At 39.7% G+C, this 27,127-nt stretch overlaps 1 protein-coding gene across 1 annotated transcript; it reads right to left on the minus strand.

The window, feature by feature from the left end:
* Positions 1-765: 765 nt before the first annotated feature.
* Positions 766-27,127, minus strand: DHRS9 (dehydrogenase/reductase 9). The gene is made up of 5 exons (XM_050750467.1): positions 26,812-27,127; positions 14,823-15,193; positions 13,380-13,638; positions 5,094-5,257; positions 766-1,389 (listed from the first exon to the last, which is right to left on the minus strand). Exons 2-5 carry the CDS (start codon positions 15,133-15,135, stop codon positions 1,166-1,168), a joined length of 960 nt encoding a protein of 319 aa, XP_050606424.1. The 5' UTR covers positions 15,136-15,193; positions 26,812-27,127; the 3' UTR covers positions 766-1,165.

Genomic DNA, 27,127 nt, shown 5'->3' on the forward strand with positions numbered 1-27,127 from the left:
TATATTATTATGCAAAAAATGTTGCATTCTGCCACTGAAGCCTTCTTGTAAATATTCTACAAATGTTTGCGAGCAGTATTGGCTGCTGGAATCGGGTAACGTCTGTTTAGGGAACTCTTTCTTTTGGATGGGGTGTGGGCCCAGGGTCAATTCAGTGTAGAAACATGAATACAAACAAGATGCAGATCTAATCCCACTGTAACTGTAGGCTAAAGAGAGCCTTTTTATTTAGCTCTATATCTTCATGGGGCTTCAAAGACACCTCAAATGCAGGATTTCCAGCCATCTCAGGTGTAAGTTGTGCCACCTGGTCTGGGTCTTGTTACTTTTACAATCATCAGAATAAACTAACCAGAAGAAAAATGTGACATTTTTCTTCTTTTGGAATGATTAGTTACTATGTCATTACATCTTTCCACCAGAAAACTGTGTGCATCAATGTTCTTAGTGGCCTTGAATAGGATGTTCATCCTCCATAGCTCTCTCTGGGAAGGCTCGTCTGAGTGTTGGGGAGTCTCTCTTCATATATACATATTTAGGTATGTATTCTTTTTTGCAGTCCTCTTATTCCTTTTCCTATGTTTTTCTTTCCTTCTGTTTGCAGTTCTATCTCATGTTTTACTGCTGCTCTTAGCTTATACCACTGTCACACAATGCTTGATCCCTCTTCCTTTTCCTGTCCTTTTCAAAGCTTATGAGAACTGAGCTTCAGTCCTTCAGAGTCATCCTCAGCAAGGTAACAAAACATGTCTATCCACTCATGAAAATGTTTGATTTATCTTTTAATATTTAGATAAGAGACGATACTTAACATTCACAAGTTATTCTAAATGCTGGGGACCATAAGCACAGGGTAGGACACGGTGAAGATCATTTGGAATGGGCAAGTCTTTCAATTTCCCTTACATCATACCAAGCAGGCAAAGCCTAAACACAGGGCAGGACCTGCCTGTGTGATGTACCATTCCAGCCCTCCTTTTCAAAGAAAACTTGAGCAGGGACCCTAGGATACCACCAACAATGGTGGGACTCCCTTTTGTAATCCAAATAAGTAGGATCTAAATGAGTCCAGGTTGGAGCAGATAAAGAATGGGGTTGAAAAGGAGATGTGCTCTTGAAATCGGCCAATCTCATAGCCTGGAGCAGGCATCCGTGGTTGGCTGAGTCACACTGCCTTGGGATTAGCCAGCTCTGTTTTCCGTTTCAACAACAAAAAGTCTTGCAAAACTGCTGGCATGTGAGACAGAGGTATCCAGAAAATTTTGGCATCTTTTCCAGCAGCATAATGAGTCTTAGGGAAGAGACTTGTTAGAGCGTGGTCCATGCACTCTACCACCGGAGAGAGGTCCATGTTCGCATAGGATTTATTGCCTTTCAGTTTGTCTAGACCTAAAAAGAGACAAAAGCACATTTACTCTTTGGAAGAAGGGGAAAGCAGAGTGGAAGTCTAGGGTGCAAAGGGGAGGATGGATACAAGGGGATTTTTTCTGAATTGTCTGTTATAATGGAAGCTCATTTTGAGGATTTACTATCTATTCCTCAGAAAAGGATACTACAGTGCTTTCTTTAGACCGGCGGCTCTCGAGATTGGGTGGGCAGCAGAATCTTCTAGAGAGCTCAGTAAAACTAAGGTTTCTGGGTTCCACCTCCAGAGTTTCTGACTGAGGTATGAGGTGGGGCCCAAGAATGTGCATTTCTAACAAATTTCAAGATGATGCTGATGCTGCTGGTCCAGGGATCAAACTTTGAGAGCCAGTGCTTTAGAGCAATGAGCAAATGATACTTCATAAAGCCCACGAGGCCCCTAAGCCTAGAAAGTTGTATGTTTGATTTCTAATTTATTTTAGGGGATTATGTGTCTAGAGAAAATGTGGGTTGCACATGTGCTTGTGCATGTATGTGCATGCATGTGTGGATGTGAGTGCGCACTTGTATACCACAGGCTTCTATAATCTGTAAATAAAGAGAGAATCATCCCGAATGTACTGACTCAGAAAGCTACAAGGATCCCAGTTCTCATGCAAATGAAATGTTTGAATAATGAGCGAAGTTACCTTTAGAGAGGCAGGTTTTTTCCAAGGGATTAGTGGTGGTTTAGAACCCTAGTCTTTTGAATACATGGTATTGGGAAAACAGTATATCTACATGCAGAAGCATGAAACTGAATATTACACCATATAAAAAAAATCAACTCAAAATGGATTGAAGACTTAAACATAAGACCTGAAATTATAAAACTGCTAAAAGAGGCCTGGCATGGTGGCTCACACCTGTAATTACAGCAGTTTTGGAGGCTGAGGTGGGAAGATCACTTGATCCCAGGGAGTTCAAGACCATCCTGGGCACCATAGTGAGACCTCATCTACTGAAAACAAACAAACAAACAAACAAAAACTACTAGAAGAAAACATAAAGGAAATACTTTTTGACATTAGTCTGGGCAATGATTTCTTTGGACATGACCCCCAAAGCACAAAACTAAACAAAAGCAAAACTAGATAAGTGGGATTATATCCAACTAAAAAATTCTGCACAGCAAAGGAAACAGTTAAAAGAGTTAAGAGACAACATATAGAATGGGAAAAAATATTTGCAAACTTTATATCTTATACACAGTTAATATGCAAAATATATAAGAAACTCAAATAACTCAACAGCAAGAAAAGAAATAATCTGATTAAAAAATGGGAAGAGAATCTGAATAGACTTTTCTCAAAAGAAGATACAAATGGCCAACAGGTATAAGAAAAAAATGTTTGTCATCACTAATCATCACGGAAATGCAAATTAAAACCACATGAAATATCACCTCACATTTGTTAGAATGGCTGTTATCAAAAGACAAAAGATACAAGCATTGACAAGGGCATGGAGAAAAAAGAACTCTTGTATACTGTTGGTGAGAATGTAAATTAGTACAGCCATTATGGAAAATGGCACAGAGATTTCCCCCTCAAATTCAAAGCAGAGCTATCATATGATTCTCACATACTTTTAAAACATACCTGAGTTGTGTATACGATTCTCACATACTTTTAAAACATACCTGAGTTGTGTCTTCTCAAGGGAAAGTCTATGAAGTTAGATCTTTCTTTCAACTTCAGGTCCCACTGGCCACAAGTTGTTCAAAGCACCTAATAAGTCTTAGTGGCTATTTTAAACTCCTACTATCCCAACTCGGGAAATTAAGAAAAGATGACCTTGAATTTGTGATCTACTTTGGAACTGTGCCTTTGGCTCATCTCCAAGTCCTGACTTGAAAACTCTAATAAGAACAACCAGTCTGAAACTGAGCTCAGTGGCTTTTGGTATTTCTGAGACAGAACACAAGAACCAGGAACAAAGCCAAAAATAAGTGGAGATGGAAGTCAGTGATATATTTAAAGGCATTTAAAAAGTATTGGTGTCAATATCAAACAGAGAAACCTCTTTTAAATGAGGGGTTTTGTTTATGAAGTATTAAGTTCAGTCTTAGATGGAACCTACATAGAACCTTCAGAGTCAGGAACTGAAAAGTAGAGCATTTGATGGCAGTGGTTCTAAACCTATAGTGACATGTCAGCACTAAGACGCTTTAAGACCAGACATTTCAGTTGATATATAGATAATGTGTGTACCTCTGTGTGTGTGTGTGTGTGTGTGTGTGTGTGTGTGTGTGTGTGTCTGGGGTAGTGGTGGTTGGAGGAGTTAGACATTTTAAAAACCTCTCCAGGGGGGTCTGACTTGGCTTTTGGTTCTGCCTTGAAAACTGCTGACCATGAACCTTGCCACAGTTGACTGTCTTACCAAGTCCACTAATCAAGAGGCATGGGCACAGTTTGGAGGAATAGAACTACACATCTACACATAGTTAGGTGGAACCCTGCTCAACTCAAAGCAGGAGCTCAGTAAGTATTTGAGGAATATCAAGTAAACTTTAACCGACCCAAGAAGTTTGTGGTGGAAGGGAAGGCCTGATAACAGGAGTGTGACCAAAGTCCTTAATGCCTTGTTCACATTATAGTGCTACAGCCAAGCATAAATGGCAGGGTCAGGCTGCCTGGGTCCAAATCTAGCTCTTCCACTTACTTGTGGTACAATTTTGGTAAGTTACTTCTCTATGCCTCTATTTCTATAAAATGAAGATGATAATAGAGTTTTTGGGGGGATTTTAAATGAGTGTCCATGTAAAGCACTTAGAATGGTGACAAATACATAGTAAATATTTACTATTTGTTAGCCATCATTATGCCATCTTTATTATTATTGTCCCATCACTGACTCAATCTCTGACTTATTCTCTCATCTCTGACTCAATCTCTTGACCAGGAAGGCTCCTGGTGTCTTCCGTCTCCTCCTCCATGTGTTCCTGCTCCAGACAGTTTACACCCAAGTAATTATTTCCTGTCCTTTGGGTCTCATTCAAACCTGACCTGCCCCATTAGGGTTTCTTAACCAGCAATGCTCTTTTCCTGGTCTGAATTCCCTGGGGAATTAGAAACCACACCATCTAGCACCATTTCTGGGCTGTTAGATTACACCTAAGAAGTAAAGGATCAATTTTATTGTGTGCTACATTGTTTCATTGTTTTACATTCTCACTTGGTTACTTCTTGTTGTCAACTAGATTGTAAACTAGTTAAAGGTCAGAGGCTGAACCTTCTGTATCTTTTGTAACCACCATAAATCCTTAAACAATGCTAAGTGTACAGCTGGTGCTTGACGAAAAGAGGAGGTATGGCAAAGGTGAAGACCGTGGGCTGGAGTCACCTGCCTGGGCTCAGGTCCAGGCATGACTAGGAGGTGTTGTGTAATCTTGGGCAGGACATTTCACTTTCCCAAGCCTCTGCTCATTACTCTAATAGTTTTTGAGGAGTAAATGATATAATTCATAAGACACTTAGCAGATAGCTTGGCAGTTTGTAATTGCTCAGTAAATGTTTATAAACAGAAGCAAGAGATGACACTGAAATTAATAGGTGATCCCTGATCCATGGTTAAGATCCTTATTGGGGTATTACTCAGAACCTTGTTATTTCATCTGTGTTTGAATCTCCTTCATGCTGTTCAGGACAAAGAATTCCAGAGTACAGTGGCACCGCCCAGAAACTCACTTTTTTCAATGTAACCTTCTCCATATTGTTGTTTGATGTCTGGAGACAGCTGCTCCCAAATGGCGAGTTTTTTTTCAGTTGCCTTTACTGGATCTGCCAAGTTTGTTTTGAACAATCCTGGTTCAATACATGAGACGTGCACACCAAAAGCTTTCATGTCCCGTCTGTGAAAAGAACCCATTGAAGATGTTTAATTCAGGTTTGTTTAGAAAATATTTGCTATTTGAGTGACTATTTTCTCATAAATCTTTTCATGGAATCACAGATTTGGGTACATTTGAAAGAAATACCTTATTCTTTCTCCCTTTCATTTTACAAGTGAGGAAACTGAGGTTTAGAGTGGTGAAGTGAGGACTAGTTAACAGCAGGATAGGAAAGGGATCTGGGTGGACACCACCCACAGTCCACTGTTGTTCTTCCTAGAGTGTTCTTCACGCTCTCATCATTGACTTAGTGGACATTCAGGTTATGAACAGGTTTCTTATCAGTACTTATGGTGAAATGAACTAATGATAGTCTGGACGGACAAGTTCACCTCCATTCTAGCAACATAAGGAGACTGCAGCACAAATGAAGATGTGCTGAAGGACACAATACAATAATCCCAGATGTGACTAACCTGCTCCCTATTCTGTTGAGCATGCTTTTTTCTTTTTCTTTTTTCTTTCTTTTTTTTTTTTTTTTTTTTTTTTTATCATGCTGCAGCAGAAAACCAAAAGCCTACTCATTCCCTAGGCATCTAGGTTTTACAGGAATCATGGTGCCCCTTTCTTTAAAGCAAACCAATATACAGATGCTCCTCGACTTCAGATGGGGTCACATCCTCATAAATTCATTGTAAGTTGAAAATATCCTATGTCAAAAAATGCATTTAATATACCTAACCTGCCGAACATCATGGCTTAGCCTAGCCTACGTTAAACATCCTCAGAACACTGACATTGGCCCACAGTGGGGGGAAATCATCTGGCCACACAGCGCCCTGCAGGATAGCAGTTCTTTACCCTATGATTGCAATGGCTGACTGGGAGCTGAGGTTCACTGCACTGCACAGCATCGCGAGAGAGTACTGTCCATATTGTTGCTGGTAGAAGATCAAAATTCCAAATTCTAAGAAAAGTTCATAATGCATGCATCTAAACGAAAGTTGAAAAGTCATGTTTAACATTTAAGTCAGGGACCACCTGTATGGCAAACCAGTATATGAATAATCATTTCCTAAATTTGATTTATATTCCTACCAGGAATATATAATATAAGGAAGTATTTATTCATTTTATAGAACTCTTCACCATAAGATTTTTAAAAAGCTCTATTAGTGAATTTAAAATGTAATTTATTTTTTCTTAGGTTCTGCTTTTTAGCAATGTTACTATTGTAAAGTTTGAAATATATTTTCCTAAAAATGCTAGTTAGCTTGACCTTGAGACATTCCAAAAGGTATGTGACTTGTACTAAAATTTTTCCCAACTTACTTTTGTTGTATTCATCTGTTGCCTGATTTCCTCTAGATCGTGGATGTAGCAGTGCCAAGAGGCTATTTGGGAAGACTTTCCTTCCCACCCACTCATAAAAATAACATACTAGGGACAAGTGGCTTTAAGTCCTCCAACCAAGCTTACCAGGTAAGTAAAAATCATGTTAAATCAGTATGCATACTGGAAAAATACAACTTTAAGGAGCCCCGACCCTCTCTGAGATGGACTGCTGCCCCTAAACCTTCCTATATATAGAAATTGTGGAGCTGACACTGGATTGTGGAGTACCTACGTAACACCATTTGAAATACTAGTTTCATGATTCATTTAAGAAGAATACTCTTTATTGATTACTTTTAGGCATAGCATAGCTGCATGGCAAAGCTCACAAACCCTTCAGTTGAAATCTTTTTTAAACGTGAGTAAATCTCTAAGTACATATACTAAAATTTTATTATGATAGTGCTGGTTGTAGAGTGGAACCAAAGGTAAACCAAAGAGACCAGTGGAGGTTCTTTATGACCTTGCTACTCAAAGTGTGATCCCTGAACCATGGGCAGCACCTGGAGCTTGTTAGAAATGCATGGTCTCAGGCCCCTCTCCAGATCACTTTATCAAAATCTGCATTTTAAAAAGATCCCCAGGTGATTCAAATGAACATTAGTTTTTTGGAAGAATTGTTCCAATATTTTTGTGTTTATTTCCTAGGGGAATCAAACTTGGCAACCTGATCAAATGGTAAAATGAAGTTGCCCTATCTTTATTAATTTCAGTGGAATAATTTTAATCTTTTATTAGTAAACTAAACCTAGGTCCATGGTGTAGATAATAAACTCTAGCATATGCCTTCAACAAATAATAGTCAAACAAATAAATGGGTGAATCGAAGGAAAAACTATATCTAACTTTGTCTTCTTGCTTGCTTATTGCGGCACCACTCAGCTGAATATCTTCCACTTGCTTCTCTAGTCCTTTCCTCCGCCCTCTGTCTGCACCATATTCTGGGAGTCTTACCTGCACTAAGTATTCTCTGGCTTCTGTTGAGTTCAGTCTATTGAAAGTGCCAGTAGGAAATCAGGAAAGAGGTGAGGGGGCCAGATTAGTTATCCTCCTGTGGTGTCAACACTGGTTATTTTTATCCCTTAACTGAAGACACCAGCCTCTGTGTCTCCAGGTTCTGGAAACTGCCCTGTCTCCTTGTCCCTTCAGTCCTCTGAAGAGAAATACCCCTGCTGTCATTAGCCCATAGATTCTATCCTTTGAGATTTCAGTAGATACCTCACACGTTTATAAGTCCTTTAAGCGTGCTCTGCCTTTTACCGAGTTTTAATGTGCCACCATTTCCTGCCAGAATCTTGACTGAAAGAACCACTTGTACTTTAGGGGATTTGAACTGATGGTGATAAGTTCTGGTTCCAGGTAAGATGGATTAAGCACACTTCCCCCAGTCTCTCCCACGGAATGAAGCTATAAAGCTTGGACAGCATGCATGGAGCTATTTAAGAACTAATGGTTTTCTACCGAAGGTTTAAATAGGATGGTACTGTTGTGTCTGCAACTGACAGTAAACCAATGAGAAGCCTATTCTGATCTAGCCTCTCTATATGATTCCCTAACTATTTGACAAACTGACCAGTTGAATATAAATTCGCTGCCACTCTAAGCATCATGTATTAAGGCAAAAAGTGAAAAGGAGTTAAACTCGGGTTCGAATCTCAGTTCTACCACTTACCAGCTGGATGACCTTGCACAAAGAATTAACCTCTGTTAGTTTTAGTGGCATCATCTATACACTGGGAATAACTTATAGTACTAAATAGGGTAGAGGTGGAGCAGGATGGCCAAATAGAAGCCTTCACTGATCATCCTCCCCACAGAAACACCAAATTAAACAACCTTCACGCAAAAAACCTTCAGACAACCAAAAATCAGATGAGTGATCACAGTCCCTAACTTTAGCTTCATATCACTGAAAGAGGCTCTGAAGAGGGTAGGAAAGACAGTCTTGAATGGTTGATGCTACTCCTCCTCCATAGACCAGCAGCAACTATGAGGCATGGAGACAGAATCTGAGTACTTGAGGTGGGAGGGAGAGCACAGTGATTGTGGGATTTGCATTGGAACTCAGTGCTGTCCTGTCACAGTGGAAAGCAATACCAGGCAGAACTCAGCCAGCACCCATAGAGGGAGCATTCAGACCAGCCCTAGCCAGAGGAGGACTTTCCCATTTCCGTAGTTAGAACCTGAGGGCCAGCAAGCCTCAACAGTGTGGGCTCATGTGCTCTGGGGTTCTAAATAAACTTGAAAGGCAGTCCAGGTCACAAGGATTGCAATTCCTGGGCAAGTCCTGGTGCTGTGCTGAGCTCAGAGACAGTAGACTTGGGGGGCAAGCAACCTAGTAAGATGCCAGCTTGGGCAGCCAAGAGGGTGCTTGTGCCACCCCTCCCCCAGCCCCAGGCAGCACAGTCCACAGCTCTGGGAGAGACTCCTTCCCTCTGTTTGAGGAGAGGTAAGGGGAGAATAAAGAGGACTTTGTCTTGTGACTTGGATACCAGCTTAGCCACAGTAGGATAGGGAACCAGGTAGAGTCCTGAGGCCCCTATTCCAGGCCCTACCTCCTGGACGACATTTCTAGACTTGTCCTGAGCCACAAGGAAACCCTCTGCCTTGAAGGGAAGAAACTAGTCCTAGCAAAATTCGTTACCTGCTGACTTAAGAGCCCTTGGGCCCTGAAAAATCAGGAGCAATACCCAAGGTACTCACCATGGGCCTTGGGTGAGACTCAGAGACATGCTGGCCTCAGTGTGACCTAGGACATTCCCAGCTGTGATGGCTACAGGGGGAGACTCCTTGTGCTTCAGAAAAGGAGAGGGAAGAGTAAAGGAGATGTTGTCTTGCAGCTTAGGTGCCAGCTTGGTTTGACCGCAATGGGGTAGAGCACCAAGTGGGTACTTAGCGTCTCCAATTTCAGGCCTTGGGTCTTAGATGGCATTTCTTGACCTATCCTGGGCCAGAGGGGAGCCCAGTGCCCTGAAATGAGAGTCTCAAGCCTAACAACATTCACCACAAGCTGATTGAAGAGCTCTTGGGCTTTGAGTAAACATTGGTCATAGCCAGGCAGTACTTGCTGCAGGCCTGAGATGGTGGTAGCTATGGTGAGAGATTTCTCTGCTTGTGAAAAGGGGAGGGAAAAGTGGGAAGGACTTTGTATTATAGTTTGGATGCTGGCTTAACCACAGTAGAATAGAGTAGGAGGTAGATTCCTAAGGTTTCTGACTCCCGTCCCTGGCTTCCAGATGGCATCTCTGGACACCCCACCCAGGGGTGGGGAGACCTTGCCACCCTGAACGGAAGGACATAAGTCTTATTGGCTGGCTTCACCACCTGCTAATTGTAGAGCCTCAGGGCTTTGAGTAAACACAGGCAGTAGCCAGGCAATTTTACAGAAGGCCTTGGGTCTGACTCAGTGCAGTCCCAATGATAGTGGTCAGGAGTGCTTGTGTCACTCTTCCACCAGCTCTAGGCAGCTCAGTATATAGAGAGAAGCTCCACTTGTTTGGGAGAAAGTAAGGGAAGAGAACAAGAGTTTCTTCCTGGTAAACCAGATAATTCTTCTGGATCTTATCCAAGACCATCAAGGTGGTACCTCTGTGAGCCTATAAGAGGCAGTCTTACTGGGCTTGGGGTGCCCCCTAATGAAGATATGGCTGCAGGAACCAAAAAGTTAGATCACAACACCCAAGTCCCTTCAAATACCTAGGGAGACTTCCCCAGAAGGATGGGTACAAACAAGCCCAGACTGTGAAGACTGCAATAAATACCTAACTTTTCAATGCACAGACATAAAAAAAAAAAAAAAAATCCACAAGCATCAAGACCACGGAGAAAAACATGACCTCACCACATGAACTAAATAAGACGCAAGAGACCAATCCTGGAGAGACAGAGACATGAGACCTTTCAGACAGAGAATCCAAAATAGCTCCTTTGAGGAAACTCAGTGAAATTCAAGATAACACAAAGAAGGAATTCAGAATCCTATCAGATAAATTTGACAAAGAGACTGAAATAATTAAAAAGAATCAAGCAGGAATCCCGGAGTTGAAAAATGCAATTCACATAATCAAGAATGTGTCAATCTTTTACCAGCATAATTGATCAAGCAAAATAAAAAAATTAGTAAACTTGAAGACAGGCTATTTGAAAACACACAGTCAGAGGAGACAAAAGAAAAAGAAATAAAAAAGAATGAAGCATAACTACAGAATCTAAGAAATAGCCTCAAAAGGGCAAATCTAAGAGTTACTGGCTTTATAGACGAGGTAGAGAGAGAGAGAGATGGGGTAGAAAGTTTATTCAACAGAGAACTTTCCAAACCTAGAGGAAGACATCAATATTCAAGTATAAGAAAGTTATAGAACACTAAGCAGATTTAACCCAAAGAAGACTACCTCAAGGCATTTATTAATCAAGTTCCCAAAGGTCAATTATAAAGAAAGGATCTTAAAAGCAGCAAGATTTGTTTGGAGATTCCTCAAAAACAAATAACATAAAATGGAACTCCAACCCAATTTGGAAAGGAAGAAGTCAAATTATCCTTGTTTGCAGGTGATATGATCTTATATTTGGAAAAACCTAAAGACTCCACACACATAAAAACTATTAGAACAAATAAATTCAGTACAGTTGCAGGATACAAAATCAACATACAAAAATCAGTAGCCAACAGCAAACAATCCAAAAAAGATTTCTGTTGCCAACAGCAAACAATTTCTATATGCCAACAGCAAACAATCCAAAAAAGAAATCACAGAAGTAATTCCATTTACAATAGCTAAAAATAAAATGCCTAGGAGTTAACTTAAAGAAATGAGAGATCTCTGCAATAAAAGCTATAGAGGACACAAAAAACAGAAAGATATTCCATGTTCATGGATTGGAAGAATCAGTATTATTAAAATGTGTATAATACCTAAAGCAGTCTTCAGATTCAATGCAATTCTTATCAAAATACCAATGACATTCTTTACAGAAATAGAAAAAACAATCCTAAAATTTATATAGAAACACAAAAGACCCAGAGTAGCCAAAGCCACCCTGGACAAAAACAACAAAACTGGAGGAATTACATTACATGACTTCAAATTTTCTATAAAGCTATAGCAAATAAAACAGCATGGTACTGGCATACAAATGGACACATACACCAATGGAACAGGACAGAGAACCCAGAAACAAATCCATACATCTACAGTGAATTCGTTTTTGACAAAGATGTCAAGAACATATATTGGGGAAAGGACAGTCTTTTCAATAAATGGTGCTGGGAAAACTAGATGTCCACATGCAGAAGAATGAAACTACACCCTTATCTCTTACCACATACAAAAATCATATCAAAATGGATTAAAGACTTAAATCTAAGACCTCAGACTATGAAACTACTGCAAGAAAACATTGGAGAAACTCTCCAGGACAATTAGCTGGGCAAAGACTTCTTGAGCAATATGCCACAAGCACAGGCAACTAAGGCAAAAATGGACAAACGGGATCACATCAATTTGAAAAGCTTCTGCACAGCAAAGGAAACAATCAAAAAAGTGAAAAGACAACCCATAGAATGGGAGAAAATATTTGAAAGCTACCCTTCTGACAAGGAATTAAAAATCGGAATATATAAGGAACTCAAACAACTCTATGGGGAAAAGTCTAATAATCCAACTTAAAATGGGCAAAAGATCTGAGTAGATATTTCTGAAAAGACATACAAGTGGAAAATAGGTATATGAAAGGTGCTCAACATCCTTGATCATCAGAAAAATGCACATCAAAAGTACAATGAAATATTATCTTACCCCAGTTAAAATAGCATATATACAAAAGACAGGTAATAACAAATGCTGGTGATGACGTGAGAAAAGGGAATCCTCGTAACACTGTTGGTGGGAATGTAAATTAGTAAAACCACTATGGAAAACAGTTTGGAGGTTCCTCAAAAAACTAAAAATTGAGCTACCATATGATCCAGCGATACCACTGTTGGGTATATACCCAAAAGAAAGGAAATAAATATATCAAAGAGATATCCACACTACCATGTTTGTTGTAGCACTGTTCACAACAGCCAAAATTTGGAAGCAACCTAAATGTCCATCAGCAGAAAAATGAATAAGGAAAACATAGTACATATATACAATGGAGTACTACTATTGAGCCATAAAAAAGAATGAGATCCTGTCATTTGCAACAACGTGGATGGAACCGGAGGTCATTATGTTAAGTAAAGTAAGCCAGGCACAGAAAAACAAAGTTCACATGTTCTCACTTATTTGTGAGAGCTAAAAATTAAAACAAACTATAGAGACAGAAAGTAGAGAACTAGTTACTAGAGGCTTGAGAGGGTAGTGGGGGTGAGGGGGAATGATTAAGGGGTACAGAAATATAGAAATATAGCTATATAGAATGAATAAGATCTAGTATTTGATAGTGCAACAGGGTGACTACAGTCAATTTATCATGGTGTTTTAAATAACTAAAAGAGTATAATTGGATTGTTTGTAACACAAAGAAAGGATAAATGCTTGAGGTGATGGATACTCCACTTACCTTGATGTAATTACTATGCATTGTATGCTTGTATCAAAATATCTCATATAACCATAAATATATATGCCTACTGTGTACCCACAAAAATTAGAGATAAATATGGTAGGCTTTTTGAAAAGTACTAAATAGGATGTCTTGTACATAAGCATTCAGTAAATGTTTGCAGCTATTGTTTCCTAATAAGTCAATTAATTTGATTTACCTTAAGCTGTCATTGAAACCTTCCACTGCATATTTGGATGGAGTATAGCCCCCTCCAACGATTGCAAGGCGACCTCCAACACTGGAGACATTAATAACTCTCCCTTGAGCTTTCTTGACCAAGGGAAGCATATTTAGTGTCACACTGATGAGTCCAAACAGATTCACTTCAATAGGTTCTCTGTAGTCCTCTAGTGTCAGCCAGTCAGTGGGAGCCAGCACACCGGGAATACCAGCATTATTGATCAGACCCCAGAGACCTAGAACAGAGAGGGAAGAAAAGAGGTGTGGTAAGAGAGTACTTATTTGCCACCTTTGATGAAAATACAGCCTCTGCTTTGCACAATGGTGCCATTTCCTCCTTGAAGTCATTTTCCTACTCTGAAATACTTCGCAGTTTTGGGAAGTGATAGCAGAGAGGGTGGGAGGCTAAATTGAAGTAGTTGAAGTTCTCACTGTTACTCTGTTTCTGGTTCTGAATGTCAAATACTGAAACTCTGTGAGTGAGTCTTTCTGCTTTTTAATCTCAGATGTGGAGTAAATTGATCTATTTTTCCTCCCTTGCTAGATGGTAAGGCCAGAGAATATTTATATAATGTTCTGTATGGACAAAGAGTGATATCAATCTATTTCACATTTATTTTTGGTTAAGAATTGAGACATTCACTTGGCTTGTTTAAAATGGGAAACATTTAGTATTGTTAAAGGTGTTGGAATTCAAGTGTTAAAAACTGAAGCCTTATCAAATCATTCTTTTGAGCTTCAGAGTCTCAGCCATACGATCAAGATGTACTAGAAAAAAAATCACAAACATTTGTTTTTTCTTTGTGAATCCCAACATCTTAATCCTTGAGAATGTTTCACTCTTCATTCAAAGCCAATAAAATTTCTTCTAGTTCAGAATGCAGTCACCACAGCAGAATCTATTGCAGAATGAACATCCAATGGCTCACTACTCTACCTTAACTATGTAAGACACTCACACTCAAATTCTCAGGCCATTTTCAACCTTGCCCATTGAAAATATGTGAGCTCTAGAATCATTTTGTAGTGAGAAGTGGGTCCCAGGTATTCAGATGGCAATTTGGGAATTGCCCCCATATTCTCCTGTACATTTTAGTCTAAATTCCTTTGCTGTATATGGGACAGGGGGGAATAGCGCTTCACAGGAGAAGACCTTGGAAAGTCAATCTTTTCATCTCAGCCCCAAATTCACCCACTGAGGCTTAGGCCCAAGGGTCTTCTGGGCCGTGTTTCTCATGCACACAGACAGCCTGTACTTGGAACTACTCAGAAGCTATCCTAAGATTAGAGAAGTATACAGCCGGTATTTAGGAGACATTTTCTCGAAAGGCCATTTAAAACTTGAGCACATTTTATTTAGCTTCAGTTACTTCCCTGTCCCCTGTCCCTGTCCCATCCTCCCCACTTTCATGTCCCTCACCTTTTTCCCCAACTTGGTTCTTCACCCACTGGGCAGTCCTCTTGACATTCTCTGGGTCAGTCACATCCAGAAGCACAGTACGAAGTCTCTCTGAGGTTTCTGCCTTTAAAGCGGTTGATCCTGATTCAGTCAGACAGGCAGCGATTACATGAAATCCCTTTTTATCAAAAGTTCTGGCTGCCAAGTTTCCAAAGCCCGAGTCACATCCAGTGATAAAAATGTACTTATCAGTGATGTCTGCAATCTTTAGTTTTCCTTTACGAGTCCACAGAAAACCACAAAGGATTAGGAGGCCTAGCACCCAAAAGAGCATTTTCCCCCTGTGTGTGATAGGTACACTCCTTTCTTGTATAATAAAAGAAGATGGTGTCCTGAGTGTTCAAAGTGAAAAAGAAAATTCGAATTAGAACCACCAAGGCATTGTAACCCAGGACTGACGATATTTTAATGCATTTGTGTGGATAAACAGAAAAAGAAACAACAACTCTTACTTGGTTGGTTGTTGGGAAGATGGCCATTTAAATGATAAATTGCTCCTCTAAAATAATGCAAAAACTAACGCAGTAGTATTCAGAGAAATTAAATGGAAGAGAGGGAGGTGGGAGCCATGGCAAAATCGACACAAGCCGTTGAGTTGACATGGCCAGCTGGAGCTGTGTGGAGTGATGGTATTAATCTCAGGAGTGAACTCGTCCATCAGGAAGACTGATTCTCACAGTAAAATCTTACCTCTTGCTAGTTCATGAAATTCCACTGCAGAATGGGCTTAAAATATATTAGAAACAATAATTCAATTTTAATTGTTCTGTCAGATTCCCAATTATCTTCAAACTGTCGGAAGAAGAAGGGCATTTTGGTGTTGCCACTAAGAAGATATTCCCAACTTGGCTTCCATTTTCTTATTTTAAATGGGTTAATGTCAATCTTCAGCCCAACTCTGAGATCATTACACCCCAGTGCAGAGGAGTATTAAAGTGGGAGGCAACAAGTGAGTTCACCAAGAAAGAGCAAGATAAATGGGAAGCGATTGAGAGAGAAATGCTCGCCAATGCACCATATTCCAAACCAGACTCCCACATCCCCAAATTCTGTCTTCTGTGAACACCAGCCTCCTGTGAGAAAAAAATCACATGGACAGAGGATAAAGTAAAGCAAATGCATGCTGTAAAGCTGAAGCTTTGACCATACGTGCAGCAGAACTACTTGGAAAATTAGTTTTGTCAGGGCTAGAGGTAGCCTAGGGCCTAAAATCAGGCAGGTAAAGGGCTTTCTTTCCCTTTTCCTCAGAAGCCTGCATCTGCGTTTCCGCTCCGTATATATCACTCTTACCATGGGGTATTGGTGCCAGGGAAAAGCAAGCCATCCAGAAAGAGGAAGTGAACAAGAACCTGAGGGTTATGCCTGGGTACCAAGGCTGTTTGGCCGGCTGCCTCAGGTCTGAGTACCATGGGCCCAGCCCTCCGCACTCATAGCCATGGGGCAGCCCAAGAGAATGAGATCATCAGCTCCCTCCCCACAGAGGAGCAGATCTGTATTGGCTCTCCTAGCCTGTGGAAGGGAGAGGGGCTAAAGAGAGCACCACATGTGGGAAAGACCTTATTTTCTTCCTCTGTGACCCAAAAAGCTTCCTCCAGTGTCCACACAATATCTTTGCCCTCAATCTTGACCCACCTTAGACTCAAGAGGGGCTTTAAATACCTCACAGGGGACAATCAGTAGGCCCTGAGTTGAAGTTCAGAACTTGCAGATGCTTTTGGAATCATGGCTGTTCCTGGACACTGAGTTCAAAAAGGAACTGAGAGGCCAAGAGAGTTTATAGACTTTGAACTTTATTTTCTTTTTCTTTCTTTCTTTCTTTTCTTTTCCTTCCTTCCTTCCTTCCTTCCTTCCTTCCTTCCTTCCTTCCTTCCTTCCTTTCTTTCTTTCTTTCTTTCTTTCTTTCTTTTCTTTCTTTCTTTCTTCTCTTTGTTTCTTTCTTTCTTTCTTTCCTTCCTTCTTTCCTTCCTTCCTTCCTTCCTTCCTTCCTCCTTTCCTTTCCTTTCTTTCCTTCCTTCCTTCCTTCCTTCTTTCCTTTTCCTTCTTTCCTTCTTTCCTCCCTCCGCTCCCCTCCCCTCCCCTCCTCCCCTTTTTTCCTGTTTTTTTTTTTTTTTTCTTATTTCACTCTTGTCACCCAGGCTGGAGTACAGTGGCACAATCTCAGCTCACTGCAACCTCTGCCTCCCGGGTTCAAGCGATTTTCCTGCCTCAATCTCCCGAGTAGCTGGGATTACAAGCATCCACCGCCATGCTTGGCTAATTTTTCTATTTTTAGTAGAGGTGGGGTTTCTCCACGTTGGCCAGGCTTGTCTCGAACTCCTGACCTCAGGTGATCTGCCTGCCTCGGCCTCCCAAAGTGCTGGGATTACAGGTGTGAGCCACCGCGCCCAGCCTGGACTTTATTTTCTTAATATTATTTCCTGAATTTTCCTTTGAATCCTTTTCAAAAATCATATACTTTTTTTCTGCTTATAAAAGTAATTTATCCTCGAGAAAAAACATAGAGAAAAAGAAGATAGCAATGATTATAACACTTAATTCAATATTTTAGTGCATTTTCCCCATTTTTTTCTGTATATGTAAAGTTTTCTTTCTATATCAAGAAATATAAACATGCACACAGAATTTTAAACACCACACACACACACACACACTTTATTTTTACTGCTGTTTGAGAAACAGACTATTTCAGATTTTTTAAAAAATCAATGTAATGTCTTCTTCACTTCTCAAGAAAATTTTGGGCTCTGCTTTTATCTTTCTTCCCCTGGAAGATCTATAGCTAAAGAAAAAAAAAGGGGGGATAAAAGAATTATCATTTCAGCTGGGCCTGGTGGCTCACACCTGTAATCCCAGCACTTTGGGAGGTAGAGGCGCGCAGATCACGAGGTCTGGAGTTTGAGACCAGTCTGGTCAACATAGTGAAACCCCATCTCTACCAAAAGTACAAAAAATTAGCCAGGTGTGGTGGTGGGTGCCTGTAATCCCAGCTACTCGGGAGGCTAAGGCTAGAGAATCAGGCAGGAGAATCGTGAACCCAGGAGGTAGAGGTTGCAGTGAGCCAAGATTGCGCCATTGCACTCCAGCCCTGGCAACGGTGCAAGACTCTGTCTCAACAAAAAAAAAAAAAAAAAAAAAAAGAATTGTCAATTGATAAAAATTAAGTCAGAGGAGTATTAAAATATGTTAAGTTTGGAGAACCTACTTGATTCTTGTGGTATAACTACGACTATTTCTAAAGTAGTAGATTACCATGGCTTAATAATTTGGTATAGTTTTTCCAACTCTTTTCTGTGTAGGAGTTATAATTTGTTGCAAATCAATGTCCACGTAGCAGGATTTCCCCTTCTCAAATATATTACAAATGTGTAGTTATGGGAAGGGAAGTGGTATAACTAACTCTTGCAAAATTACATAGTTAAACCTTTTAAGGAAATTTTATATTTATAAATTCAACTAGTATAGGGTTTTGCTCAAATCGCTTCAGTAAATAATCACCGAATGGCTAAATGTTTAATACATCTTCTGAATGGATTCTGTAGCTTTCATTGCAATCTAAACTCCCAGGGGAATTATTTGAAGAAGACAATATTTGTGGGGTTTTATGTTCTCTGGAGCAGGGAGTTGGAAGTTTTTGTGTTGTCATTTTTACCAGGGGTATGCATGAGGGAGTCACAGTAAAAGAATGTCATACATTAGTAAGGCACTCTACGCTGTGCTTTCACACACAGGTCTCGTTTTGTTCTCTCAACAACGTTTTGAGTTAGAGAGGGCATATTATTTGCCTCAGAAACCGGCTCAAAGCAACAAAGCGATTTGCCAAGGTCACTGGGACTAGAGTGCTGTGCCCTTCCACTGTAGGAGACAGATGAGGGGCTCTGGGGACTGGAGCACTCCACTCTGGGCTGGGCTGAGAAGTGTCCAGGCTGACAAGCTGAGTTGATAAAGTCAACACCTCACACCTTGCCCATGCTTGCTGAGAGGAAGGGATAAAAGTCCACTGGCCAAAAGCAACATCTGACGTCTGAAATAGTGGTGGCTACAGGGTCATCTCCCCTCATAGCCTCCTCTGTTATAGTATAATAACTGACACAAGGTCCCAGAGGGGAAAGTAGATGAGGGAATGGGAGAAGGGAAACCACAAGGAGGGTATGTTCTGTTCCTGTGCATGAAACTGGGTTACCAGCCCCAAAGGGATTGAATTCAGTTGGATAGATGATTTGGGCATCTGTGAAAGCTTCTTAGGCAAAGAGGTGCCATTAGAGCTCTGAGAGAGTCTGTGGATAGAATTCAGGGGTTTCTCCATTTGGATGGGAAAAAGATCCCATCTTTTTTTTTTTTTTCTAAACTGTAACTGAAGTTTAGCACAATCTTCAATTATGAAAGAAACAACAAGCCACAGTAGTATTTTATTGTCTGTGATTTTGTTACCTATAGCAATAACAAATATTTTCATGTTACATTGCATTTGTTGGAGTTATCTCAAAATATGATTAATGCTGATTACTACTTCAAAATTGTGGTGGTTATTGTTCCTGCCACCATGTTAATACAATAAGCTTGTAAATATTTGGGTGTATTTCAATACCGTAGGTTTCTTTTGTAATACTATGTATTTCACTTCAAGTGTTAAAAAAGTATTCTCACTTCTGAGGTAGCTGTAGTAGTGACAGTCATGTCAATCTAAATTTCCTAGGACATACTCCAAAAACTATGTACAATTCAAAGAGAAGAACAAATAGAATAACATAAAATCCATGCCTCCACCAGAACGAGAAAACAGACAACCCTAATATTTCCAATTATTTGATTGAGAAAATAAGCACAGCTGACATCTGAACAATATGGGTTGTTTGGATCCCATATTGGATCCAGACTGCCTGGATCCACGTATGTGCTTATTTTCTTCAGCCTCTGCTACCCCTGAAACAACAAGACCAACCTCTCTTCTTTTTTCCTCTTCAGCCTACTCAACATGAGACGGTAAGGATGAAGACCATTATGATGATCCACTTCCACTTAAAAAATAGTAAGTGTATTGTATCTTCCTTATGCTTTTCTTAATAATATTTTCTTTTCTCTAGTTTATTATAAGAGTACAGTATATAATACATATACAAAATATGTGTTAATTGACTATGTTTTTGGTAAGGCTTCTGGTCAACAGTAGGCTGTGACTTAAGTTTTGAGGGAGTCAAAAGTTATACATGAATTTTCAACTGAATGGGGCACTGGCGCCCCTAATCCCTGTGTTGTTTAAGGGTCAACTGTAACTAAGTTGTGGATGATGGAAGCCAGACTTCACACTGTCAGAAAGAGGAGTAGCAAATATGAAAAGGGAGAGACTGGAATGAACCCTGTGGAGTGGGATTATAGTTGGAAGAATCAGCATGAACTCCTGGTTTTAAATATGAGTGAGTAAATATAGAAATAGATAGGTAACTTTCTAGATCTACATGATGAGCTAGAAATAATGACACTCCAATAGCAATGAACATACCAAGGGCTCAGATACCAATTTCTAAACATTGTGTTCATGTTCTTTGGAAAAGCTGACATTGGGGCTGAGCTTGGATGGGAATGTACAAAATAAGCCTGGAGAATCTTATGCTACAAGTAAGTAGGTGCTCAATGAATGCTGGAGATACATCACTAGTTCATAGGTGTCAGCTGGAAGGGGCTCCCACTGGCAAAGTATGAGACAATTTGAACATCAAAGCCAATAGTGATAATGGATAATAACTCATTGAATAAGATATGAATTAATGAATCCATTCTGCAGTAAATCAATCAATAAATAAGGGTAAAGGGAGAAGTTTTCCTTAGAATTAATATGCCATCTAATAAGTGTCAGAGGAATGATGGAATTGGAATTAGAATATCACCATTTGGCAACTGACATAGCAGCAATGGTTTCAGGCAGGAATGATCAATGGATGCTAAAACTAGTGGGTCAAATTCGGATGACAGGCAGTAATTATAGAATCTCAATCTCTTTGTCATATACTTTCAAATTAAAGAGAGAATAATGGTCATTTTATGGTGGAGAAATCTGACAGATACCACCTTAACCAAGTGATAAGGATTCACATCACTAGTTATGGAACAAACCAGCTTCCCATGCCCTCTGATATGGTGCACAGGGAGGGACACAACAGCTCTTCTGTGGAGCATCCAAAGCTAATTATGCATGGGGAAACGTCTTCCGGTGCTACTAAATATATGGCTGTACTCTTCAAAAACATCAAAGTCATGACAGAAAAGAAAGACTGAGGACCATTTCAGATCGAAGGAGACCATCGAGATACAACAACCAAACACAACATATGATCCTGGATCAAAATTTTTTTTTCTTTTTTCAGAAAGAACATTATTAGGCCAGCAAGTGAAATCTGAATAAGATCTTAAAATTTGATAAATAGTATTGCATTAATATTAATTTCCCAATTTTGATAATTATACTGTGATGATGTAGAACATGGCCTGCTTTTTAGGAAATACACACTGAAGTATTTAAAGAGTAAGGAGCATCATGTCTTCAACTTACTCTCAAACAGTTAAGAAAATAATAATGATATGTATATAAATAAACATATTAAAACCATACATGCACCTGTGTATATAAAGAGGAATGAGAAGGCAGATGTGGTAAAATGTTAATATTTGAGCAATCTGGGTTGTCCTAGTCTCTAATTTTTCAATAATTCTGAAATTATTTCTGAATAAAAAAGTTAAAAATTTGGCAAAGGAGAGTAAAACTTTGTTTTTTCTGTGAAAAGGTTTTATTGGGCTGCTTTGGATGTCATGCACAAAATAAGTAAGAACCCCAGAATTTTGGATACCACATTGTATACCACATTGCCTGTCATCTATGCTTTGGTAAGCTCACCTCTACAAGTACCAAAGAAGAACAAAAGCTCAAACCAAAGTAGTTGGATTCCCTCTTTAATTCTCATCCATTCTGCTTCCCCCTCAATCTGCACCTTCTCTATGCAAACCCATTTTTCCCTGGTGACAAGCAAAGAGGAACTTTTTTGCTGTTAAGAATGGACTCACATTAAAATGTGTTGTCCTTATTAGGTACAGCTCTGGACTGAGGGTCATTCAGGCCTACAGTCTGAATCCCAGGGACTGCCCATGCTAACCTAGAGTTTTGCTAACACTCTCCTTACCCCAAGTATTATTGTCCAAAAATGCTGGTTCTTCTTCAGTCTCTAAGGTTCACATTCCTCTAGACCACTCGACTAAATCTACCACAAACACACACATATCTTTGACCTCTAGCAATATTTTAGCCATGATGCCACCTCTGAGCAGTAACCTGGGTCAGAGCCATGGGAACGTGACCTATACACAAAGCTGGTTGATAGGCAGTTGGTTCATTGACCACTGAGAAATAAATGAGTAACGGCAACTAAAAGGCTAACAGGGCCACCTCAACCACACTATGCCAGCTGTGGTTACCTCTGCATGGCCCCTTGGTCCCAACAATTCAGAAACTCCAGGAACTGACCTAGTTGCTTGAGTTGTTTGCTTATCTGCTGTGTCTTCCAATTTATCGCACAACAAATTGCTTAATAGGGTATAAATCTCTTGGCTCGAGGCAGGAGGCAGTAGTTAGTAGCCCAGACCTCAGAAGCAAGCAGGCAGAGGTTCCATCCCAGTTTCACTATCATCAGAGGGCCCTTGGACAAATTAACTTTTCTTAGCCTCCATTTTCCTACCTGTAAAATAGATATACAACATCTGCCTTGGAGAGTACTGGGTGAAGTAAAATGACCTAATGTCTGCCATTACAGTAAGAACCTTGTTATCTTCATGGCAGGATGAATCGCTTTCACTTTATGAGGCAGTCTGCTCTATGTATTGCTCATATTTAGGCACTGGTTCCTCTACCTGAGTACTTTTGATATTTTGGGCCAGGTAATTATTTGTTGTGGGGTTAGTCCTGTGCATTGTAGCATGTTTAGTGGCATCCCTGGCCTCTACTCTCTAGTGAGCAGTAGCACCCCTCCCCAAGTTGTGACAACCAAAAATGTCTCCAGATAATGCCAAATGTCCCCTGGGGACAAAATATCCCCCAGCTGAGAACTACTGTTCTAGAACTTCCTAGTTTTGGGAGTCCAGAACATCATAGCACTAGAACTATTTTTCTGGAAACTTAGTCATTGGCTCCTTGGTAGTGTCACATTGATGAGTTTCTTTTTTTAATGGCCTCAGTGGAAAAGTTGGGTTACTTATAAAAATTACTCAGATCCTGCTGCTGCAAGCATTAATTTCTCTCTATATAAATATTTTAAAATGTCTTTTTGTCATCAGGAGGATAGGAGGCTGATATGGTTTGGCTCTGTGTCTTCACCCAAATCTTTTCATCTAATCACCTCCCATCTGTTCCCTCCCTCAAGGTTTACCCCATGCTGTTGACCCCCAGCTCCTCTGGGGGTACCATTTTGTAGGTGGCCAACTGACACTACAGAATTCAAAATATCCTCCTAGCAAATTTATGGTTCTCAAGTTCCTGGTTGACCAAGTCAGGGAGGAATGATAATAATGCTGTGGTTCATTGAGTGCCTAACATGTTGTAGGCCCTTTTCTAGGATCTATAAATATTTATCTTATTTACACCTTACAATAAAATTATCTCCACTGTATAGAGCAGAAAACACATCCAGAAACTCTGTTTAATTGACTCCAGCTACAGTAGTAGTGGCGATTTCAGGACTGATACCCAGGCCATTTTGTTCTACCACTTCAGTCTGTATTCCCACTCAACTCTGGGCTATGCGTACACCTCTCTACATTAGCAGTTCCTTGCATGATACTTGGCATTATGTTGACATTTAGTAAATGTTGTACAGCAAAAAAGGAAAAGAGGAAGGAAAGAAAGAAGTCTCCACTCTAGCTCCAGAGTTCTAGTGATAATTGGATTAATCTTTGAGACCTCGGAATCGCTGGGGCAAAAGGATAATAGAAATTATAATAATATATAATATTCACACTTCCAATTTCAATAACATTACAAAGTTTTGGGAAGTGTTTATGTAATATTTATCTCATGTAATTGTCAAGATATTTCTGGTATAGAGTAGAGGTCATAACTATGGTCACTTGCCAGAGAGTGACCAGAACTAAAACTTCGATCTCTGAACTCTAAACTGTGTGAAAAGAGAAGGAAAACCTGCAGAGATGAACACATTATCAGTCGACAGCAGGCACAAGAACACTTTATCAAAAGTTCTCTACCATACCACAAAGATTCAAAAGAAACCAAGAAAGGAGAACTAGTTCTGTCTTTCATACCCCATGCTCAATGCTTTATAGTAACTGCCTGTCAGCAGCCAAAGGAAAATATTGCAACTCTAGTGCTCTCCTTGATCACTTCTGCTTTTCTTAACTTTTTCTTTCTGAGTTTCTTTTCCTAGTAAAAAAGTTAAAAATAGGATTAATTTCACTTCTCTTATTCACCTTCCTCTGTTCCTTAAAAATAAATGACACAGTTAAAAAAAAAAGAACAGAAAATATCTCAATATTATTGTAAAGTATACTTTTTATAAGCAATGTAGAGTTCTTTCTAGATAGTTCCGCCCAGACCAGTTGATTTTATTTCCACATAACTTCATGAAGTGTTTCCTTTTAGAAAGCGATACCAAAGCTAGTCAGCTACACTGTCAGGAGTTTGTAGAATCTTTATTTACTTCCAATGTGTTGCAATTGTGGTCCAAGTTGAATCAACAACTATGTTGTTTACCAAAATACATCAAATAGAAAGCATTGAGCAATGATTTTCTAAAGTATTCTCTTTTTGGAGTTCTCTTGTATGACTTTCTAAATACTGAAAGCCACTGAACATGCATGCCCCTTGTATATTTGAATACTGTAAACCTGGCTAACTTACACAACATTCCTTTTTCATTTTTTCTTTTTCATTGAAGTAAAGAAAAAAAAAAAAAACTGGTTTTTGTTTTGCTTTGTTTTTTAAAAAACCCAAGTGGCTTTTAGAGATTTCTTCCACACTTAAAAAAATGAACACTGGAACCTACTGACATAAACTAAAAAATTATATTTCTGTGAAAAATGTGTTCAAATGGTCCACCCAGAAATCTGAAAAAACATTTTTTTAATAGAGCTAAGGGACCCTACATTAAATGTGCTTGCATTAAGCAACAAATGCATTTTTGAGAGTCTGACTGAAATAATAATTATAATAATTATTATGCTGCTGATGATATAATTGAGTTGGTATTTACCGTCATGGGAGGGTAAGTTCCCTTACTCAATGGATGAAGAAGCTCCTCCTCTGGTTAGTTACAGTGCCCTTGATTCCTGCTTCCCTGAGGACGGGAGGTAATCCTTGGCAGTCAGACTGTGCTTTGGGTAGTGGGACAACGAGGCTTGGGGTTTGTGTGTACTTCCACTACTGGTTCACTCAGACAGCCTCCTCGGGACGTAGCTTCCCTCCCTCCTAGCAGAGGTGTACCAACTGCCTCATGTAGGGAATATCTGCTGGATTTACATTTTGCATTTTTAGTTCTAAGGATAAAAGCATCTCTGATTTTCTTTTGCCTTCCTTCAAAACTTTTAAATTATAATTCATCATCACATCCATAACTATTCATTAATTATCCCAAGTCCCTCCTAGATTTATTATTTTGACAGTGTTTCCTGACAGTATTAGCAGGTTAAGAATTATTGTTAAAGCTATGATTACTTTATTTATGGTCACTGCGTAAAAATTGCTAGCTGGGAAAGATTATATGTTGTGTACAATTATCATTTGTAGTCACAAGGCTTTAAGGAAAGCTTAGAGCATAGAACATATGTGTAGATTCCAAAAGTGTGTTTAAAACTTCAGCACATTTCAGCCACAGTGATCTTTCAGCAGAAGGAAAGGTCTGAGTTTTTAAACACTGTCCCTTAAGACAGTGACATTTGTTATAAGAGTTTTAATACCAGTTCCCATTTGCTACCCTTGAAATGTATGAGTTAATGATTTTTTTGTGTGTACTTAAGCATTGAGATTTGTTCTAAAATCTGAGCACCCTCTTTGAATATTAAAAATAGAATAGAAATGTGGTCTAACATTTAACTTTCATTTGATGCAGCGTGTAGCCAAGGACATTTTTAGAGCAGTTAATATACGCCGAGGGTACTGGGATAAATAGTACAGAAGCACAATCTGTGCCCTTGGTCTAATAGTGTAGCGGGACATTTCAGAGCCATTTGTACAACTCTAACTTGATTGTTTATTTTAAAATGTAATTATTGAAGTACACCTCCTAAACATCAAATCATTGAGAAAGGAGCCGTATCATCATTTGAAAAACCAAACTATCGCATCATAAAATGAGGAGCAAATATCTGAAGCAGGCTTATTGCTGCCACCCCAGGATCCAGGGATCAAATGTGAACTGTTGGGAATTTCCCTGCTTTTCATGACCTACAAGGCATTTTCTCCCTCGGTTTAGTGTATACGTGTGTGTATTCATGCAAACTCACATCTGATAATATTGATAAAGCAGACAGACAAGCAGATCAGACCTGCAGTTGACAGTGAATCTGTTGCTTCAGTAAGAAACTCATCTAAGAATCCTGTGCTTTTTGGAGACTTCCCCCTCCAGTTTCCAATTAATCATATATTCACAGAGGGTGTCAAGAAGGCCCAGAGAAAATAACAAAATATGAATTGAAATGGGACACTAGGGTGCTAAAGGACATTCAAAGAGTGTCCTGGAGGAGTTTAAGGCAAGATCCCAGGTCACACTGAGGTCTTTTCTATGGTGAGATGGACCCAGCTCCCATCACTGCATTCTAATGTGTTACATTAAAAGAAGTAGTGACGGTTGACCACAGCTTGAAAGACCACTGATTCATTCTGCAAGAGTGAGGAAAATCAAAGAAAGTTTAGATTGACGTGATAAATAAAAGAATAAATGACAAAACTGTCATCAGTTACCTTATTAAAGACGAAGTGGGACACAGAAACTGTTGGTGGACTTGCTCAGCTGACGGCAGCTTTCCTGCTGCGCACGGGGAAGGAAGAGTTGTGCCACCCTGGCCAGGCTGATCCTCTTGAGGTTGAGGTGCCTGGGTTTCTGTAGAGCTCTGAGTACTACATGTGTGAGGAATCCTCAGGTTCTCTCCTTGCTCTGTGAGTCACTCCCATTGTGACACAACGTGATGACTAAATCTCTCTTGAATAGCTCATAAAAGCCAAGAAGCTGTAGGTCACATTTCAAAAGGAATCAGCAGTATAAATTTAGCCACTTTTA

Source organism: Macaca thibetana, chromosome 12 (genome assembly GCF_024542745.1).
Source record: "Macaca thibetana thibetana isolate TM-01 chromosome 12, ASM2454274v1, whole genome shotgun sequence".
Lineage (NCBI taxonomy): Eukaryota > Metazoa > Chordata > Mammalia > Primates > Cercopithecidae > Macaca > Macaca thibetana.

Excerpts from the sequence above, each read along its gene's own strand:
- DHRS9 (XM_050750467.1), bottom strand. The coding sequence starts at position 15,135 with ATGCTCTTTTGGGTGCTAGGCCTCCTAATCCTTTGTGGTTTTCTGTGG. Across the intron at positions 5,258-13,379 it reads GGTTTCAATGACAGCTTAAG|ACGGGACATGAAAGCTTTTG; the intron begins GTAAATCAAATT and ends TTCTTTTCACAG. Across the intron at positions 1,390-5,093 it reads AGAAGGTTACATTGAAAAAA|GTCTAGACAAACTGAAAGGC; the intron begins GTGAGTTTCTGG and ends GTCTCTTTTTAG.